We start from the raw sequence: 23,010 nt of genomic DNA on the forward strand, positions 1-23,010 counted from the left end.
GTAGAAAGAGCCTTAGCTCTGGGGTCAGAGGATCTGAGTTCAAATCCAGCCTCTTGATGCTTACTACCAATATGAAGGCAAGTCATTTCATCTCCCTAAGCCTCAGTTTCTTCATTTGTAAAATGAGGCAGTTGGATAAGATGAGGTCCCTTCTAGCTATAAAGGGACAGCCATTCCTTAGTTCCTGCATTTGTTGCTTGGTAGGCCCAGACTGGAATGGTTCTCTACAGAACATACTGCTCTGAATTCTGAATTCTCAAAGGGAGTTTTCTATAGTATTCCCCACTCATAGAGTGGGAAATAAGTGGGACACTTTTGTGTTTGGTCAATGAAGTATTCCTCAGGGTAGAGATTCTGTTTGTGCTAGAACAGAGCTCTTGTGGTTAAGAAGAAAGCTTTCCTGGTGGCCACAAGGAGCTAGTCTGAGACTTGAAAACATATTCCTGGCACCGGCACCAAAGCCAGTTCCTTTCTTCCTGAGCAATCTGTAGCAATTAGCTTCAACTAGGAGATGTGCAGCCAAGAGTGGAATTTTGCATTTTCCAACTATTTTACCTATGTTATCTTCGTAAGAATTCCTATACCTTACATTTGGGGCTTTTTTCTTTTTTTGGACCCAACCTGAGATTTCATGGGAATTCCTGATGAGCGCCATTGTAGATGAGTCTTAGAAAGCTGCTTGGAGGCACTAAGAAGTTAGGTGACTTGCCCAGATTCAACTAACCATTCTGTATCAGAGAAAGAGTTTGAGTCCAGGTACTTCTGACTCTAAGATCAGAGCTCTATTGATGGGGCCACGTGAGTTTTTCCATGGGATAATTATGCAGAATGTATTCTTTGGGGAAATATTGTGAACTGACAAGAATAAAGCTACAGCTGCACTTGTAGCAGGGTACCTTGGAAGGTGTTATCTGTAGGTCCTTTCTTGATTCTGAGTCATACCTTGACATTTGACCATAGGGAGAATAGGCTGGAGATTGCAGTGTTTCCTATGAAGGAGATACAAAGAACAGGAATTAGAATCTGAAGCAAGAAGTTAACACAGAGACAAGTTAATTCATAGTGGACATTGATACACAAGCTCTAGTAATGCTAGTTTTTCAATTTATAAATCCAGTGTTTTATTTTCTAGGGACCAGTCCTATGTGCAAACACTTTCTCTACTTGTTGGCATCTTCGCTAATACTCCATGCCCATACTCAAGCAAAGAAAATAAGCTCCTTTAAGGGAATTCAAGTCTTCAGATCCAGATGAATTACCTTCCAGGGCTCTAAAATAACTTAGAGATTTAAACTGCAGAACCAGAGCTGATAATCTTTGAGGAATCATGAAGAACGGGAGAAACAGAAATCTGGGCAAATATCCAAACTTAAAAAAAAAACCAACAGAAAAAGGTAGATCCCAGAATTACAGCCTAGTAAACTTATCCTAGAAAATTCTTAAACTACTTATTAACCAGATATCTTTTGAACTCTTAAAAAAAGTATATGGTGATCAAAGGAGACAGCATGGTTTTACTAAGAATATGTTCCATGAAAAATTGGAAAATGTAGGGCAGAAGCTGGGCATAGACCAATATCTTACACCATATACCAAAATAAAGTCAAAATGGGTTCATGATTTAGATATAAAGGCTGATACTATAAGCAATTTGGGAGAGCAAGGAATAGGAATAGAAACCTATCAGATTTATGGAAAAGCAAAGAATTCATGACACAACAAGAGATAGGGAGCATTACAAAATGCAAAATGGATAATTTTGATTATGTTAAACTGAAAAGTTTTTGTACAAACAAAGCCAATGCAACAAAAATTAGGAGGGAAGCAGAAAATTGGGAAAAAATTATTATAACTAGTGTCTCTGACAAAGGCCTCATCTCTAAAATACACAGGGAACTGAGCCAAATTTATAGGAACACAAGTCATTCCCCAATTGAGAAATGGTCAAAGGATATGAATAGGCAGTTTTCAGAGGAGGAAATTAAAGATATCTATAGGCATATGAAAAAATACTCGAAATCACTACTGATTAGAGAAATGCAAATCAAAACAACTCTTAGATTCCACATCTCTACTGTCAGATTGGCTAAAATGACAAAACAGGAAAATGGTAAATGCTGGAGAGGATGTGGAAAAATTGGAACATTGTTACATTGCTGGTGGAGTTGTGAACTGATCCAGCCGTCCTAGAGAGCAATTTGGAACTATGCCCAAAAGGCTATAAAAACATTCATACCCTTTGACCCAGCAATACCACTTCCAGGGTTGTATCCCAAAGAGATCACACAAGTGGGAAAAGGATCCATATGTACAAAAATATTTACAGCGGCTTTTTTTGTAGTAGCAAAGAATTGGAAATCAAGGTGATGCAATCGATGGCAATTGGGGAATGGCTGAACAAGTTGTGGTATATGAAGGTAATGGAATACTACTGTGCTGTAAGAAATGGGGATAATATGGACTTCATAATAACCTGGAAAAACCTACACGATATAATGCTGAGCGAGGGGAGCAGAACTAGGAGAACTTTATACACAACCACAGATATATGGATTCTGTGATGACTAATTCTGATAGACTTGGCTCTTCTTAGCACTACAAGGTGCAAACACAACTCCACAGGACTCATGATAGAGAGAGCTATCTACATCCAGAGAAAGAACTATGGAGTCTGAATGCAGATTGAGGCACACTTTATGCTTGCCTTTTTTTTTCTCTTTTGTTTTTGTCTTTGTTTTTTTTTTTTTTTGGTTCTGTTTCTTCTTTCTCCTGATTCATTCCATTGGTCATAATTCTTCTTTACAACTTGACTATTGTGTAAATAAGTTCAATGTGAAGTTATATGTAGAAGATATATCAGATCCCATGCCATCTTGGGGAGGGAGCAGGGGAAGGGGGAGGAAGAAAATCTGGAACTCAAAGTTATGTGGAACTGAGCATTGTAAACTAAAAATAAAAAATCTTAATTATAAAAAATAAAATAAAGTTAAAAAAAGAATATGTTCCATGAGACGATATCTATGATATGATCCTATGACATCCTATACTGACTTAATCGCCTTTGATAGGTTATCCGACAAGTAAATCAAGGGAATCCATAAACATAGTGCATTATGTTTTCAATAAGACATCTGATAGCTTCATGATAACCTTATGGACAAAATGGAAGCATATGGGCTATCTGACAATACTGTTAAGTGGTCAAACAACCAGATTCAAATAGTATTGATTAACTCAGACTGGAGGGAAATCTTAGGGGCAAGCTACAGGCTTCTGTCTTGATCCTATTCCATTCAACACTTTCATCTATGAGTTAACTTGCAGATATAAACATGTTAATTAAGTGTGCATAGGGCACAAAGTGGGGAGGATCAGCTAACGAGTTGGAAGACAGAGTCAGGACTCAAAATATCTAACAGTCTGAAACCGATACTACCAAGATGACATTTTATAGCGTCAGCTGCAAAGTCTTTTGTCCATTCTGATTTTAAAAGGAAATTACACGAATACAGGATGTTTTGGTTTGTTTTGCTGTAGTTGAGTCGTTTCAGTCATGTCCGCTTCTCTACGATTCCATTTGGTGGGGAAGAGCTAACTTGACTCACATGAAAAAATCTGGTGTTTTTCATAGAATCACCAACTGTTAGAACTAGGAGGGACTTCACAAATCCTGTAGCCCCAATCTATTCAATTGACTAGTTTTTATGAAGGCTTACTATGTATCAGGCACTGTGTGAAAACACACATCTCCTTCTCTGGAGAACGTTAATTCATGCAGACACTTTATATAGAAAGCATGGAACTATTTTGAGATCCATTCCCTCAATGTGAATTAATAAATGAGAATTCCAATTTATGAATCGGTTTCTGATGCATTTGTTTAGTTTGAGTCAGGCTTTCTGAAAAGAGAGATTTTTGAGCTAGTATTGATGACTGGTTAGACCCTAAACAAAGGCAAATGATGGAGCTATGGTTTTAAACCAGTGCTGGCCGATATCACGATATCTGTGCTTCACTTGTATTTAATCCCACCGTTATCTCTTCTTTGTCTCTTTCCCTCTCTTTTGTGGACTTCTCCTTTTGTTTGGTAGTTGGACCCAAGAGAGACACCTCCCGAGAGTAAGCTGTACTTTTCTAGGAATGATGGTGGGAGCTATCAGTCATTTTCTTGACTGTTGTCTTGCGGGACATCACACAGGATGCCATAATTGCCAGAAATTCTACCCCTCTGGGTTCCGTCCTCACCTTTCTTCCTAGCATCATTGGCATTATAAGAAGTTGCCCAGATTACTGGTTAATGTTAATTTGACTCCAAATTTACCACTCCCCCCTCCAAAGATATACAAGATCAGCTAACCTTTATTTCTGGCTCATCTTCGGGAGTCTCTAAGTATTTCTTCCCAAGAGCAAATAGAACAGCATCATGAAGGGTAAGGAACAACTGGGCCTTGGTAATGCCAGCATCAAAGAAGTCATTGGTCTCAAAAGTCTTAACAATCAGTGCTGAAAATCAAACCAGGGCAGACTCAGTCATCTGTACAGTAAGAGGACCCAGAGATATAAAACAGCTCAGGGGCATGATACTCACGATGACACCCTGCTAGGAGTACTAATACATCAATGTTGTAAAATGCATTGCAGATCTGTGGAGAGAAGTATCAAATCACAATTAGTGAACTGAATATATAGAAGAGCTCTTTTAATAAGGAAGTTGGCTTGTTTATATGAATCTCTTCTTTCTGACTGACATACTCAAGAATCTTCATCAAAATTTTTAGAACAAACACACATAAACATACACACTTGCATACACCAAACAACACCTTGTTAACATCTTATGACATTTGTGTGTCTTCTTTCCGGGGTGTCAGGCATTTTTCCTTGCCCCAGTACAGAGGGGCAAACTGAGGGACTGAGCTGACTAATACACAAGTGGAGCAAGTAGGGACAGGGTGGAAAGTTAGAAATCCTGACACTCAGTTTCCAAGTCTCCTTGTAAAATTCAATTATACTTTCATGCTTTACTCAACACAGATTCTGGGTCAATAATTCTTGAAATTCACTATAATGTAAGTTGAAATAAACATTCTTTTTCTCAGACTCCAGGGTGAGTGTACTGGGGACACTCTCCAAAGAGATGAAATAATGAAGTGGAACTTCAATTTAAATCAATAAGCGATTATTAAGTACATATGATGTACAAGGCATTAACTTCATTCAGGACTAAAAGAAAGTGAGTCATGCAATGTTGGTGGGGACCTCAGAGGCCATGTGGTATAATAACCATACCTGACATACCTGACAAGTGGCTAGCCAGTGTTTACCTGAAGACGACAGTAAGGAGGAAACTACTATCTCTCAAAGAAGCTGATTCCACCTTTAGGTAGGTAGGTGTAATTCCTTCCTAGTTTTTCTTTACTTCATGTCTGAATTTCCCTATTTGAAATTCCACATACTTCTTCTACTTCTGCCCTCTAGGGCTAAGCAGAGCAAGCCTTGTTTCTCTTCCACAAGACATCTTCTCAAACACATAAAGACAGCGATCACATTCCCTCTAAGTTTTCTCTTCTCCAGGACAAACATCCCTGCTCCTTCAGCTGATCCTCATGGGCCATGAACTGGGGACCCCTCACCATTCTGGGTGTCCTCCCCTGCATACTTTCTAGCTTTTTACTGTCCATCTAAAACTGTGGGATTCAGAACTGAAAACACAGTAATGCAGATATAGTTTGACCAGGTCAGAGCACAGTGGGATTGTCACCTCCTTACTCCTGAAAACTAAATCTCTCATGGTAGTCCAATGTGTCATTAGTATGTTTTGGCTGCCCCATCATACTGCTGACTCATGTTGAGTTTGTAATCTGTAAAAACCCCTAGTTATTTTCAAATTGCTAACTCCGCCTGGCCCACATTGTACTTATGCAGTCACTATTTTGAAGCCGAGTGAAAGACTTACTTTACATTTACTCAGTTTCATCTTACTCAATTCTGCTTAATATTCTAGACCTTCAAGATCCTTTGAATCCTGACTCCAAAGTGTTAGCTATCCCTCCTAGCTATTTATCATCTACAAATAAAAGGATGCTGTCTATGCCTTTACCAGAGTCCTTGATAAAAATGCTATATAGCAATGGGTCTATCACAAATCCTTGGTGACCCCATTATAGACCTTCTTCTAAGTAGATAAGGAATATATAATATTTGAGTACAGTGAATCAACCAGTTCTAAAGCCATCTAATTTTACTACTATCTAATCTTCATCTTTCACAGAATAGTAAGAGATACTTTAAGATTTTGAAAAAAAAATCTAAGTAAACTTTACCAATTTCCTCTGCTCTACTAGTTTAGTAAACCTATTTAAAAAAAAGTATGCTGGCATAACCATCATCTTCACATGCACACACATATATGTACATATATACACACATGAATATATATGTATAACTTAGGGACAATAGCTGTCCCAGAAGAGCATAACAAATTAAAAAACAAAACAAAACTCTGAACACAATATTGCAGGGATTAATCAACTGACAATAACTTTAACAATAAAGCACTGGAAAATTTATAAATTGTTCCCAGAAAACACAAACCCATGTTTTAAGCTACCAAATGGGGGAATTATTGAAAGTTATGATGATTCAGTGACCAAATGGGTCCCAGTCATGCTTGTCAATCAGTGTTGGGGAAAGCCTCACCCAATGTTCAGTTTTTGTACTAGTTATCCTTTCCACATCATGGGGGTTAGAGGCGTAGCACCCCCATGATCCGGAAAAGTCTGAATTTTTTCTTTCTCTTTTATGGGGTGTTTACAGTACCTTATTGTAAAATTTGAGTTAAATATTTGGTCATAGGCTGTCTGTTATCTGCTGGCCTTCATGTGTCATCTGTGGCTTCCACAAAACTCCCCCCAAATTCCCTTTTAATTTCTTATGCTGACCCATGATATATTGAAACCACGATGGGGAAAGGGATAATTGTACCTGCTATCCAGCATGCAGTAATCACCTGTTAACAAGCAACTGGGGAGGAGCTTATGCACAATGGCTCATCCCCTTTTGCTGATGTGGACCAATTTGAATTGTTTTTATCTCATTATAAAAGTTATCAACAAAAGCTGGCTCCATTTTGAATCCCTTGCTGATTTCTAGTGATCAGCCTGTCAACATGTTACTACCTTGAATTATAATTTTTAATAAACTTTTAAAATTCTCTTTTCCCAGAGTTTTGCCTCACTAACCAGGATGAAAGTTATAACAAAGAATTTGCCTTTTAACAAGGGTACCTGGATTGTTGTTGTTTAGTCATTTTTCAGTCACGGCCAACTCTTGTGACCCTTTTGGGGGTTTTCTTGGTAGAGATACTTTGGTTGGCTAGGGCAGCTAGGGTAGCCTCACTGCCAGGAACATGGCAAGCAACTGATGAGGAGAGAATGGGTCAGCAAGCAGTAGCTGCAGGCCACACCCTTGGAGGAGCAGTCCCTGCAAACCAGCAGCACAGCAAGACCCTCCCTTCTGAGCAGGCTAGCAGTGAGACCACCCCAGGGGCAAATCAACAGTAAGGCACTGCCCCACCCCCAGAAAATCAGCAGCAAGACCCCCCCCTCTGGGGCAAGCCAATAGTGAGGTCCTGTCCCTTGTTAAGTCGGCAGAGTGGCCCCCCACACTCCAGCGCAAACCAACTGCAAGGCCCCAAGCCCTAGCATAAGAAGCTTGGGATAGTGGCCTCTCCATTCTAGGAGGAGAGTCCCACTTTTATGTAAAAAGTCTAAAGTCTCAAAATAGGCAGAAAAAAATTGAGCAAAAACCAACCAAACAAACAACAGAAAAAAAAAACCCTTATCCTAGAAAGTTACTATGGTGATATGGAGGATCAAGGCACAAAGTTAGAAAAGCACAATAGTGTCAAAATGGCTACATACGAAGCCTCAAAGAAAAATGTAAATTGATCTCAGGCCAAAAAGAGTTCATGGAAAAGCTCAAAAAGGATTTTAAAAAGCAAATAGAAGCAAAAGAAAATTGGGAAAAGAAATGAGAGTGATATAAAAGAATCATGAAAAAAAGAGTCAACAGCTTGGCAAAGGATGCACAAAAAATGGAAAAAATATAAAAAAATTAACTGAAGAAAACAACTCTTTAAAAATACAATTGGTTCAATAGACAAGGAGACAAAAAATTCACTGAAGAAAACACCTCCTTAAAAAGTAGAACTGCAACAACAACAACAACAACAAAAAGTAGAACTGGCCAATTGGAAAAGGAGATCCAAAAGCTCATTGAATAAAATAATTCCTCAAAAATTAGAATTGGGCAAGTGGAAGCTAATGACTCCATTAGACATTAAGAAACAATAAAACAAAATAAAAAAATAAAAAAATAGAAGAGAATGTGAAATTTCTCATTGGAAAAATAACTGACCTAGAAAATAGATCGAGGAGAGATAATTTAAGAATTATTGAACTATTAGCAAAGTTGCAGGATATAAAATAAACCCACATAAATCCTCAGCATTCCTATATATTACTAAAAAGCCCAACAGAAAGAGATAGAAAGAGAAATTCCATTCAAAGTTACTGTACACACTATAAAATATTTGGGAGTCTATCTGCCAAGACAAACCCAGGGCCTATATGAACACAATTACAAAACACTTTTCACACAAATAAAGTCAGACCTAAATAAATGGAAAAACATCAGTTGCTCATGGTTAGGCTGAGCTAACATAATAAAAATGACAATTTTACCTAAATTAATTTACTTATTTAGTGCCACACCACTCAAACTACCAAAAAATATTCTAAATAATAACAAAATTCATGTGGAAGAACAAAAGGTCAAGAACATCAAGGGAATTAATGAAAAGAAATGCTGGGGAAGGTGGCCTAGCCATAGCAGACATTAAACTGTACTACAAAGCAACAATCATCAAAACTACTTGGTACTGGCTAAGAAATAGAGCAGTGGATCAGTGGAACAGGTTAGGTACATGAGACACAGCAGTCAATGACTATAGTATAGTCCAGCTTCTGGGATAAGAAGTCACTATTTCACAAAAACTGCTAGAAAAACTGGAAAACAGTATGGCAGAAACTAGGCATAGACCAATATCTTATACTTTATACCAAAATAAAGTCAAAATGGGTTCACGATCTAGATACAAAGGCTGATACTATAAGCAAACTAGGAGAACAAGGAATAGTTTACCTGTCAAGTTTATGGAGAAGGGAAAAATTTATGACCAAATGAGAGATAGAGAGCATTATAAAATGCAAAATGGATAATTTTGATTATATTAAATTGAAAAGTTTTTGTACAAACAAAGCCAATGCAACCAAGATGAGGAGGGAAGCAGAAAATTGGGAATTTTTACAACCACTGTCTCTGATAAAGGTCTCATTCTAAAATATACAGTGAACTGAGTCAAATTTATAAGAATACAAGTCATTCCCCAATTGATAAATGGTCAAAGATATGAACAGGCAGTTTTCAGACCATAAAGATATTTATAGTCATATGAAAAAATGCTCTAAATCACTCTTGATTAGAGAAATGCAAATCAAAAGAACTCTTAGGTACCACATCTCACCTGTCAGATTGGCTAACATGACAAAACAGGAAAATGATAAATGCTTGTAACGGTAAGGCAATAAATACAACATTAACGATAATAGTGAATATGCCTATGTAGTTCTATATCGTAAGGTATGAGAGACTCTCCATAAAGAAGGTAAAAGGAGTATAAAATTTGTTCGGACACCAGAAAATCATATCCCATAACCAAATGTTCAGCTCCCACAGCCAGTCAGCCCACTTTATCATAACAGTAAGGAACTTAACACACCATATCACAGCCTGGAGTCTCACCATCCCAAAACCTCTCTGACCCCCTGCTGGGGTCTTCCCCAAACACAAACTCAAAGTACGGCTAAGTCAGCCTGTTCAATTATAGCAATCACGAGGGTGGACATTATCAGTCGCAACTGCACTCTCTCTCTCTCTCTCTCTCTGTGTCTCTCTCACTCTCTCTCTGTCTCTGTCTCTCTCAGCATTTCCTGTGACATAACATCCTTTTCCTGTCAGGAAGCTCCTCCCACCACATGTGACTTAGGCTTCCTGTGATGTAAATAGGTCACATGGCCTATTAATGGATGGGAAAGATCTTCAAATCTAAATTGCTACTACAATGCTGGAGAAGTTGTGGGAAAGTTGGAACACTATTGCATTCTTGGTGGAGTTGTGAACTGATCCAACCATTCTGGAGAGCAATTTGGAACTATAAAAATGTGCATACCCTTTGACCCAGCAATACCACTTCTAGAAGTATATCTCAAAGAGATCATACAAGTGGGAAAAGGACCTGTATGTACAAAAATATTTATAGCAGCTCTTTTTGTGGTGGCAAAGAATTGGAAATCAAGGGGATGCCCATCAATTGAGGAATGGCTAAACAAGTTGTGGTATATGAATGTAATGGAATACTATTGTGGTATAAGAAATGAGGAGCACATGGACTTCATGATAACCTGGAAAGATTTATATGAACTGATGCTGAGTGAGGGGAGCAGAACCAGGAAAACATTATACACAATTATACCATTTGATCTTCACATATAAAACTCTAGAGAAACATAAAAAGGTAAACAGGAAAGAGAAAAAAAAGATATTCAATAAGGTTAAACTGTTTATATTCCTACATGGCAAAATGATATTTGTAACTCTTAAGAACTTTATCACTATTAGGGCAATTGGAAGGTGTTATGAGTCGACTATGATAGAATGAAATCCCAAAAAATCCCCCACCAAAATTAAGGGGTGAGAAAGTGAGAGGGAAGAGAGACTGAATGGGGTAATTTATCTCACCTAAAAGAGGCATGAAACAGATATTTCAGTGGAGAGGAAAAGAAGGGGTGGGGTGGGCAACACTTGAATCTTATTCTCATTAGAATTGGTTGAAAAAGGGAAAAATATACACACTCAGTTGGATATAGAAATCGATCTTACCCTATAGTGAAGTAAAAAGAAATGAGTATGAGAAAAGGGTGGGGTAGGGACTGATAGAATGGAGGATGAATTGGGGAAGGTGGTGATCAGAAGTAAAACACTTGTGAGGATGGACAGGGAGAAAGGTAAGAGAGAAACAGAGAAGGATAAACAAGGAAAAGTAGGGTAGAGGGAAATAAAGAGCTATTTATCATAACTGTAAATGTGGATGGGATGAACACTCTTATAGAATGGAAGTGGACAGCAGAATGGATTAAAAACCAGAATCCTATAATACGTTGTTTACAGGAAACACATGCGAAGCACAGAGACACGCACAGAATAAAGATAAGGAGCTGGAGCACAAACTATTATGCTTTACCTTAAGTAAAAAAAAAAAAAAGGCAAGAGTAGCAATCATGATGTCAGATAAAGCAAAAGCAAAAATAGATCTAATTAAAAGAAATAAGGAAGAAAATCATATCTTGCTAAAAGATACCATAGACAATGAAGTAATATCAATACTAAAAATACATGCATCAATTGATATAGCATCCAAATTGTTAAAGGAGAAGTTAAACAAGTTACAGGAAGAAATATACAAGAAGGGGATCTCAATTTCCCCCCCCTCAGAAGTAGATAAATCTAACAAAAAAATAAATAAGAAAGAAAGGAGGTGAACAGAATTCTAGAAAACTTAGATATAATGACCTCTGGAAAGGAATATACATTTTTCTCAGTGGTACATGGCACCTACACAAAGACTGACCATGTATTAGGGCATAAAAACCTTACGATCAAATGCAAAAAGGCAGAAAAGTTAAATTCATCTTTTTCCAGTTGTTATGCAATAAAAATTACATTCAATAAAGGGTGGTATAAAATAGATTGAAAATTCATTGAAAACTAAATCAAATCCCAAAGAATAAGTGGGTCAAAGAACAAATTATAGAAATAATAATTTCATTAAAGATAATGACAACAATGAGACAACAATGAGATACCAAAATTTATGGAATGAAGCCAAAGCAGTACTTAGAGGAAAATTTATGTCTCTAAATACTTACATCAATAAAATAGAGAAAGAGCAGTTCAATAAATTGGGCATGCAAGTAAAAAAATGGAAAAAGATCAAAATAAGAAAACCCCAGTTAAACACCAAATTGGAAATTCTGAAAATCAAAGGAAAGATTAATAAAATTGAAAGTAAGAAAACCATTGAACTAATAAATAAAACTAGAGTAGGTTTTATAAAAAAAACTAATAAAATAGATAAACCATTGGTTAAATTGATTTTAAAAAAGGAAAGAAGAAAACCAAATTACCAGTATCAAAAATGAAAGGGGTAAATTCCTCACCAATGAAGAGGAAATTCAAACAATTAGGACCTATTTTGCCCAATTATACACTAATAAATCTGACACTCTAAGTGAAATGGATGAATATTTACAAAAATATAAATTGCTCAAATTAACAGAAGAGAAAATAGAATATTTAATCCCCAGGGCCAGATGGATTTACAAATGAATTCTACCAAATGTTTAAAAAACAATTAATCTCAATACTACATGTTCCATTTGGAAAAAAAAGGCAGAGAAAGAGTTCTGCCAAATTCCTTTTATAACACAAATATGGTGCTGATACCTAAACCAGGAAGACTGAAAACAAGAGAAAGAAAACTATAGACCAATTCCTTAATGAAAACTGATGCAAAAAATTTTAAATACATTACAGCAACATATCATGAAGATCATACACTATGACCAGGTGCAATTTATACCAGGGATATAGAGTTGGTTCAGTGTCAGAATAACTGACCATATCAATAATAAAACCAACAGAAATCAGATGATTTTCTCAATAGATGCAAAAAGAGTCTGACAAAATAATACACTCATCGCTATTGAAAACACTAGAGAGTACAGGAATAAATGGAGTTTTTCTTAAAATAAGTAGTATCTCTCTAAAATCATCAGCAAGCATTATCTGTAACAGGGATAAGTTAGAAGCCTTTCCAATAAAATCAAGGGTGAAGCTAAGATGCCCACTATCACTACTCTTAATCAATATTGTACTGGAAATGCTAGCTATAGTGATGAGAAAATTAACCGAAGAATAGGCAATGAGGAAACAAAACTATCACTATTCACAGATGACATGATGGTATACTTAGAGAATCCCAGAGAGTTAATTAAAAAACTAGTTGAAATAATTAACAACTTTAGCAAAGTTGCAGGATAGAAAACAAACCCTTACAAATCATCAGCATTTCTATGTATTACCAACAAAGTCCATCAGCAAGAGATAGAGAGATTCCATCTAAAATAACTGTAAAACAAGACAAGGCAGTGTACCTGCCAAGACAAACTCAGGAGCTGTATGAGCACAATTAAAAAAAACCAACCTAACACTTCTCACACAAATAAAGTCAGATCTAAACAAATGGAAGAATATAATTTGCTCATGGGTAGGCTAAAGCAATATAATAAAAATGATGATTCCATCTAAATTAATCTATTTATTTAGTGTCATACCAATCAAACTACCAAAAAGTAACTTTATAGAGCTAGAACAAATAATAACAAAATTCATCTGTAAGAACAAAATGTCAAGAATATCAAGGGAATCAATGAAAATAGAAGGTGAAGGAAGGTGGCCTCGCTGTATCAGATCTCAACCTATGTTATAAAGTAATATTCATATTAATAGTCTGGTATTGGCTAAGAAGCAGAGAGGTAGATCAGTGAAACAGATTAGGTATACAAGACACAGTAGCAAATGACCATAGTAATTTGGTGTTTGATAAACCCAAAGACCCAAGCTTTTGGGACAAAACCTCATCATCTGAAAAAACTTCTGGGAAAACTGGAAAACAGTATGGCAGATACTAGGTATAGACCAATATTTCACACTGAATACCAAGGTAAGATCAAAATGGGTGCATGATTTAAACATAAAGGGTGATATCATAAGCAAATTAGGAGAGCCTAGAATAGTTTATCTGTCAGATCTATAGAAAAGGGAAGAACTTAGGACCAAACAAGATACAGAGAGCATTATGAAATGCAAAATGGATAATTTTGATTATAGAAAATTAAAAAGTTTTTACACAAACAAAACCAATGCAACCAAAATTAGAAGAAAATCAGAGAACTAGGGAAATTTTTTTACCTCAGGTATTTCTTAAAGGTCTCATTTATGAAATATATAGAGAACTGAGTCAAATTTATAAGAATACAAGTTATTCCCCAACTTACAAATGGTCAAAGACAGTTTTCAGATGAAGAAATCAAAGCTATCTATAGTCATATGAAAAAATGCTCTAAATCATTACTGATTAGAGAAACGCAAATTAAAACAGCTCTGAGATACCACCTCACACCTATCAGATTGTCTAACATAATAGAAAAAAGAAAATGATACATGTTGGAGGGGATGTGGGAAAATTGGGATGCTAATGCATTGTTGATAGGGTTGTGAACTGATCCAACTATTCTAGAACTATGCCCAAAGGGCAATCAAACTGTGCATAGCCTTTGATCTAGCAACACCACTACTGGGTTTGTATCTGAAAGAGATAAAAAAAGTAAAGGATCCACAAGTACAAAAATATTTATAGCACCAAATGGGGAATGGCCCAATAGGTTGTAGTGTATAATTATAATAGAATATTATTGTGTTATAAGAAATGATGAGCAGGATGATTTCAGAAAAACCTGAAAAGACTTACATGAACTGATACAGAGTGAGGTGAGCAGAACCAGGAGAACAGTGTACACAGTAACAGCAATATTATAAAATGATAACTGTGAATGACTTAGCTATTCTTAGCAATACAATCCTAAAGGACTCATGCTAAAAAATGCTGTCTCCAGAGAAAGAATTGATGGCATCTGAATACAGACTTAAGTAAACTCTTTTTCACTTTCTTTTTGCTCTCATTTTGTTTGAATTTTTTTTCCACAACGTGGCTGATAGGCAAATGTTTCACACAATTGCACATGTATAACCTGTATCAGATTGCTTGCCATCTTAGGGAAGGGAAGAGGGAGGGAGAGAAGGGTAGAATTTGGAACTCAAAACTTAGAAAGCAATGAATGTTAAAAATTGTTTTTAGCTATAATTGAGGGGAAATATTATATAAAAAAGAGCTACTAAAAAAAAGAAATTAGTGGAGTAAGGTAGTCTGGGATGTGATTGGTAAGGCAAGTATCCAATCAGGACGCAAAAGAAACAAGACAGTTGGAGGATTTTCTTTTAAAGATAAGTTTAAAAGGAAGCAGGAGATATTTAAGGCAGTTAGAGAGAAGAAGAAATGAGTAGAGGGTTAAGGAAAGTTGTGTAGTCTGAGTAACAGGTTTTGGAGATTTAGAAAGAGAGAAGTAAGAAAGATTTTTGAACTCATTCAGATAAGGATATGGGAAACTTTATGTGGTTATTCTTTGTGATACACGGCTTGGAATTCCCAGGCTCTGAAGCTAGAGGATGGGAATGGGAAGCTGAATGCTTGGGGCAGCTCCTTATCTGGAAAACCTCAAAGATAGGTTAAAAAAAGGCTGGGGACTAAGAATTGATCCAACTCTTCGAGGAGATAGAGAAACAGGTTATAGGGACCTGGAAATTGCCACCACATGTCTTTAAAAATGAGTTTATCGATAAAAATGGGCACTTTTTTTGAAGTGTTAGCAGTAAATGACCATTGAATAAAGCAAGATTTAAATATTGCCATTAGCGATTATAAATCCAGATTTGATTTGATTTGATCAAAATCTGTCCTGAAAGAAACCAAAATGTAGTCTAATTTTCCTATCAAGATAATTGTGGTAAATCATAACCTAATATAAACCACATTTGCTCTCTGGCATTAAGCAAGTTTCCTCACAATTTGTTTACTTCAGTTTGCTAATCTATAAGGGGAAGGTAAGATCGCCCACCTCCCAGGGTTGTTGTGAAGATCACATGATTACAAAGCGCTTAAAACAGCTCCTGGGAGACGACAAACACTGTGGAAAGGTTGACTAGCATTATTATTTCTTTAATTGAATAGAATTGCTTCACACTTGACGACTTCATATGGGATTTTGGCTGCGATCAGTACACACTGCCAGTGGTGATGAGATGAACATTCGTTGTCTGTGCAAGGTAATTTGGAAATGCTCCAAGTGGGAAAGACCTTGCTGTTTGGATCTGCATCTGTAGTCAGTCCTCGCTTACAAGGATTAAATCAATGCCTGAACGAGTCATGTGGAAGTATCTCATTCTTTCAGAATGATATAATTCGTATAATTAGACAAGTTGTGAAACAAAGATGTACACGTGTTAATCTGTGACGTTAAGGCCAAAAACCTCTTCTGGTTTTAAGGAACAGAAGTTCGGTACAATCAGTTATCTCAGGGAAGAATCATTTGTGAGCTATCTTAGGTTTGTTATTTAATCAAGCATTCTAACCCATGTGTAGAGCATGTTCTGACTACTGAAGAGTTACCTTAAAGATTTCCCATGGCTTCAAAGGCTTCTGAGAGCAGTAGCTTATGTTTATGTCCATGTCAACTTGGTTAACGACTGAACATGCTTCACTCTAGTCAAGTCTTCTGTTGTCTGTTATTAAGCATGTTAAAGCAAATCCATTTGTGTAATGTTAAAGCTGGGAATGAAAACTCTCCACTTATCATGAGTGCTGGTGCTACGTGTTCATGTACGGGGTTAGAGTCTTACAGGATCTCCTACTTCTAAGGGGGAAATTAGCAAGAGTAGAAAGTTTGGAGAAAGCAACAAGATCTCTCAATTGTAAACGATTCTATATTCAAGCCTTAAGCATACGTGGCCCTGCACATGTTATAATAGTAAGCTCTAAGAATTGGGTTTAGGATTTTACACATAAAAATTGCATTGATAATGAAGATAGAGACAGTGAGTGGTATGTAACTGAAATTTTCTGAAGTTTTATGTGAACTATGGGTTCCTAATTAATGTTTTATCTATAGCTCTGTTGTCAACAGGATTGAGCTAATTTTCACCACATGACCAACCTAGTTATTGGCAAAAGGAAATTTAGGAAGGTTTACTAAATTGTATTAAAATCTGTCCTTGCAAAAGATTTTCACAGAATCACCTAAGATTCTGCAGGTCACTTGGAGTAAAAGAAGCAAATCCACTGGAAAGAGAGCACTCCAGAGCTGCCTGACAAGGCCTATTATTTTCAGGGACCAGATGACTGCTGATTAACAGAACACTGGGAGTAGGTTACATGGTTATGAGAAGGATTCATGGTTTTTGATATTCATGTGATCATTATTATATTGCTTTGATCTTTTGTTTCATAGTATGTATGTTTACTGAGTTTTCTTGATGACCCTGCTGACATGTACATCTCCCCTCCAAAACTAGTGATGGCATGCCCTCTATATGGCTTGACTTGTAACATGCCTTAGTTTACATATAGGACCTATTCAACAAGGGTTGTTTCCTTGGGGGATGCATGAGATTCTGACTCTATGTATCTAAGTTTATCTAACGTGGGATTATGATTTGTGACCCACAGTACACTTGCTATGAGTTCCATAGTTTATCTCCATTAATGTTTGCTCGAAATGATTTGGCACAAACAACAGAGATCAGGATGATGCAGTTGGAGATAAAGGTGTGATGTAAGACTGAATATACTGCCAAACCATATACACATACGTGCACACACAGTGTATGTACACATTGGTTTGTTTGTTTCCATATATATGGTTAGCACCAAATGGGGGAATTACTGAAAGTTATATTCCCTTGGTGACCCATTGTTCCTAGCCCTGCTTGTCAATAGGTGATGGGGGAAAATATCCCACTACCTGTGACCTTTGTATCTCTACCTGCAAACTGTCATGTTCTTGCTAACTTGGGAAGGAACTGAGATACAAGGGTCCAACCCCTTTTGCTGACATTGACCTATTTGAATTGTCTCAGGCCCCACCTTGATGTCATTGCTGATCTCCAGTGATCAGCTATCAATGTATTGCTACCTTGATGTACTTATAATAAACTCCTTTTAATTTTCTTTGTCCTGAGTTTTGCCTTGTTAATCAGAGTGAAAAGCCCAAACAATTTTCTTTTCAACACCATTCTCTTTGTTCTGTTCATTTCTTGGGATCTATAGTGCCTGTTTTTCACTATGCCACAGAAACCTCTTTACCCTGGAAACATACTTTATCTGGCATTACTCACACTGGAAGTAACCTCGGTGTTGGAATCTTTCTCTCTGATTGGCTGGTTCCTCCTAGAACCTCCATTTTAAGAAGGAGGCTTAGACCAGCCACGTTTTCATTCCTTTTGTGAGAGATTGGTAAAAGTTAGGGAAAGTTAGGTTTCCACAGAATAATTAATTAAGTTCCACAGAATAATTAATGAAGTGCCAGCTTGAACAAACAAGGAGTAAAAATTAACCAGGGTAAGGGTCCCCAGCCAACCCAAATAAAGTTTGTGGTCAGGATGTTAGGAAAACTGGCCTAAACTGGCCAGATAACAGTCAGGTTTGAAGAGAGAACTGGGTCAAATGGCTACCAGGCATGCATGCTTAATTGGCTAACTGAATATTACCTTACACACCCACAGGGAGGAATTTTCTGCCATTTTTGAACATGGGATATATGAGGAGGGGAGGGGGACATGCTTATACATATCAAGGAGAGAACATACGAAGAGGTGTGTCAGAAAGAGTAGAGTGCACTAATCGGCTCTTCAAGGGGAGGTACTGAGTTGATGGTGCATCAATCTGCCTTGGTCTAACACTATAAAGCTGATGTCATTTTTGTAAGCAGTACTCCCTCTTCCTAAAGAAGGGCGGAGTCTGCTCCTGGCCAGGAACGTAAGCCCAACTCCCTTAGATTCCTCAATAATAATAAATTGTCCTGGCTACCTGAATTTCAGTGTCAAGCATATTTCTAACACTTTCTAGGCTGCACTCCTGGCTCACTTACACAGGACTTTCCCTGCTATGCAAGGGTACCTTTACTCCTTTCCCTCTTGTTTTTCAGCTCCCTCATTAGAGTGTAAGCTCCTAGAGGGCAGGGACTATCTTTCTGCTTATGTTTTAATTCCCAGAGCTTTGCGCAGTGTCAAATACATAGTAAACTCTTAATAAATGCTTGTTAACGACTGACTCAAGAAAAGTAAGTAAATCAATTACCCTATGTCAGAGGCTATAGAATTGCTAAACAAAATGTAGTATATGTAGAATATAAGGAAATATTATTGGGCCATAAGAAATGATGAAAAGGAAGAATGTAGAGAAGCATGATAAGACTTACAAATTCATGCAATGCCGTTGGTAGACCCTGGAAAACAATATACACAGCAAATACAACAGTGTAAATAGAAAGAACAAGAAGAACAAAACCCAACCCAAATGCTACACTGGATTCTGAGCAATTGTAATGATCAAGCCTGGTCCTAAAGAAGAGACAAGAAAACGCACCTATCTCCCTTCTTACAAAGGTGGAGGGCTTTGGCTGCGGGGAATAGCACATATGTTAATTTTGCTGAAATTCTTTTCCCTTTCTTTTTTTTCTCATTCTTTGTTACAGGAGATGGTTCTCTGGGTAGAGCAGGGTAGAAAGATATATTTGGAAATGAAGATGATATAACAACAAAAGATACCAATACATATTTTTAATAAAAAGGAAATAGAGGCAAGAGGCTCTTTCTCAACAAAGGTTTTGAGCCAATTTTAGTCTCATAGGTAGATAAAGGTAGATAAAGATAGACTCTATCAATAATCAAGTGTTTATTAAGTACCTGCTATGTGCCAGGCTCCAGGCTAGGTGACAGATAGGAAGAAGAATGAAATAATCCTTCCTTACAAGAAGCTTATATTCTAAGGAGGGAGACAACAAGTAGATCTATAAATACATACAGTGTAAAAACAAAGTAAATGAGTACAAATACATACGGAGTCATTTTAAAAACATTAAAGTTTTTTTAAAGTTAAAGATAGCTTTGGAAAGAACACTAGCAGTTGGGGGATCATAATCCGTTGATTAATATTAATTAAGTGCCTACTATGTGCCAGGCACTGTGCTAAATGCTGCAGATGCGAAAAGAGGCAAGAGATAATCCCTTCCCTCAAGGAGCTCATAATCTAACAGGAGAGGTAACATACACATAAACGTACACAAAGCAAGCTATATTCAGGACAAATAAGAAACGATCGACAGAGGGAAGGCACGAGAATTAAGAGGGGCTGGGGAAGGCTTCCAGTAGAAGGTAGAATTGTAGTTGGGACTTAAAGAAAACTAGGGAGGTCAGAAGTCACAATATAGGAAGGAGAGCATCCCAGGCATGGAGGACAGTGAGAGAACTGAGAGAAGAGATGGAGTGTCTTGTTTTTGGTAAAGCCAGAAGGTCAGTGTCACTGGATTGAAGAGTATGTGTAAGGTGTAAGAAGGTTAGAAAGGTAGGAGGTGCTAGGTTATGAAGGGCTTTGAATACCAACAGCATTTTGTATTTGATCCTGGAGGCAACAAGGAGCCACTAGCGTTGGAGTAGGGAAGTGATATGATTGAACCTGCACTTTAGGCAGGCTGAATGGAGGATGGATTAGAGAGGGGAGAGACTTGAGGTAGGTAGACCCTCCAGCAAGCTATTGCAACAATCAAGGCACAAGGTAATGAGAGCTGTACCAGAGTGGTGATGGCATCAGAGGAGAGAAGGGGGCACATTGGAAAGATGTTACAAAGGGGAAATCAGCAGGCCGTGGCAACAGCTTAGAAATGGGGGAGGGAAGAGGAGAGATAGTGAGACTCCAGGATGACTCCCAGGCTGTGAGCCTGAGGGACTGGGAGTGATGGGGTTGGGATCTAAACCCCTAAAAGGAAAAGACCGTATCTTTGGGATCTGGATCCCAAAGTCCCTGAACCCAAGTCCCTGGCATCACCTGAGGCACCTAGCCCATCCCAGTCAATAATCCTTTAAACTGTCCTTTTATTGTGGCTCTGACCTTCAATTCTCTGTTACCTCTAACCCAGTGGGCCCCCATGGTCAACACCTGGGACCATCCTAAGCTATTTTGTCACTCCTTAATTCCATCTAGACCCCCTTCTCTGTTACCTCCCAGTCACCCCAAGCTATTGCCACTCCTTGATCACATCCTGATCTTCCCACAATCTTTCTGTATATAAGAGTCCATCTTGCTCCCATTAAATTGCTCAGGTTCCTTAAGAGTGTGGCTGCTTGTCAATACAAGTGTCACAAACACGCTGGTTCTTAAAAGCCTGCCTGCTTCTATTGGCAAAACAATAAACCTTGTCTCTGACTGAAAGAAGGCTTGAGTAGATTTTTTTTGAGGCAAGTCCTTCACCTTTTGCCATCGAATTTTGGAATTCCCAGCAGCCCAGCACCCACAACAGGAAGAGAGGATTGTGGGGTACCTGGGTGCCCGTGCTTGGACTTCAGTTCCAAAATCACATCTTTTCCTAGCCTCAAAACACTGTCCCTAGCAGTTTCTCTCTAGCAAAATAGGACAGCAGGCCCTAGCAAAATGTTTCTCTCTCTTCCTGATACAGTTGCCAGTTGTACCTACAGGACTTATTAGTTTGAACCAGCTGTGTATGTGCTGAACTCACTGTGTATTGGGTCATAGAGATATTTATTATTCACTGACTTATCATATGAGTACTAGACCTAAACATATGTATACTCCCTTACATTTATCTTGTGTAACAAGACGTTGATGGAAGCAGCCTGGGTATTTCCCAGTCAGCCCTGACTGTTAGTTGACTTAATGATGTTTCAGGCCTGAAATCACACCTCCATGTAGCCCCACCTTGGGCTATTTCCCAGTGAATTCTGGGTAAGATACCTGTGCAGTAGATACAAAAAGTGCATGTTCCTTTAAGAGCTGACCCTCCCCTTAACCACTCCCTAATCCTGTTCTGAATCACCTAATTAACATATTTGGCACATGTTTTACTGAACTTTAACCTATATAAACTTTACCTGCATCCCTGTAAGGTTCCAGTTTCTCTAAGAACTCTTGCCCACTGTAAAGCATAATAAACCTTTGCCACCTTGACTTAAAGAATGCTTGAGATCATGAATCCATTCCAGATGGCCCCGACCCTCTCCAGTACTTTGGTCCTTGAGGAGTACCCCCTCAACGACCCTGTCTAGGAGCTCCAGTCTTGGGGTTCCTGGACTTCGTCCCAACCCCAATAGTATTGCCCTCTACAGTAATAGGAAAGGTGGGGTGGAGGGAGGGTTTGGGGGCAAAGATGATAAGTTCCATTCTGAACACATTGAGTTTAAGATGTCTACCGAATATCCAGTTTGAGCTATCTGAAAGGCAGGTGGAGATGAGGGATTGGAGGTCAGCAGAGAGTTTAGGGCAGGATAGGTAGATTTGAGAATCTCTACCACAGAGACAGTAATTAAATTCATGGTTGCTGATGTGATCACCAGGCGAAGTAGTATAAACAGAAAAGAGAAGAGGGCCCAGGACAAAACCTTGAGGGAAACCTATAGTTAGAGGGTGTGATTTAGAAGAGGATCTAGCAAAGGAGACAAGAGAGGGAGTGGTCAGATGGGTAGGAGGAGAACCAGGAGAGAGTGGTCACCCGAAGAGTAGTAGGAAGGAAAGAGGGACCAATAGAGTCAAAGAGGCCAAGAAGCATGAGGATTGAGAAAAGGCCACTTGATTTAGCAACTAAAAGATCATTAGTAACTTCAAAGGGGACAGTTTTGGTGGAATGATAAAGTTGGAAGCCAGATTATAAGAGTTTAAGAAGAGAATAAGAGGAGAGAAAACAGAAGCAACTATTATAGACAGCCTCTTTAAGGAATATAGAGCAGAAGAGATATAGGAAGATAGCAGTAAAGATCAAGTGGGGTTTTTTTTCAGGTTAGGGGAGACATGAGCACATTTGTAGCTGGTAGAAAATGAACCAGAGGACAGGGGGAGATTGAAAGTGAGTGAAAGAGTAGGGATGACAGATTGAGCAATCTGTTAGAGGAGACAGGATGGAATGGGATCACTTGAGCAAGTAGAGAGGC

The 23,010-nt window shown here is 38.0% G+C and overlaps 1 protein-coding gene across 1 annotated transcript in view; it reads right to left on the bottom strand.

Moving 5' to 3' along the window:
* SLC26A8 (solute carrier family 26 member 8) overlaps positions 1-23,010 on the bottom strand; it is a 167,746-nt gene that overhangs the window by 28,671 nt on the left and 116,065 nt on the right. Inside the window, exons 17-19 of the mRNA XM_036768015.1 lie at positions 4,589-4,643; positions 4,358-4,503; positions 897-989 (exon numbers count right to left, since the gene is read on the bottom strand). Coding sequence (XP_036623910.1) covers positions 897-989; positions 4,358-4,503; positions 4,589-4,643 — 294 coding nt within the window. The remainder of the gene's footprint in view (positions 1-896; positions 990-4,357; positions 4,504-4,588; positions 4,644-23,010) is intronic.

This window comes from Trichosurus vulpecula, chromosome 7, assembly GCF_011100635.1.
Source record: "Trichosurus vulpecula isolate mTriVul1 chromosome 7, mTriVul1.pri, whole genome shotgun sequence".
Lineage (NCBI taxonomy): Eukaryota > Metazoa > Chordata > Mammalia > Diprotodontia > Phalangeridae > Trichosurus > Trichosurus vulpecula.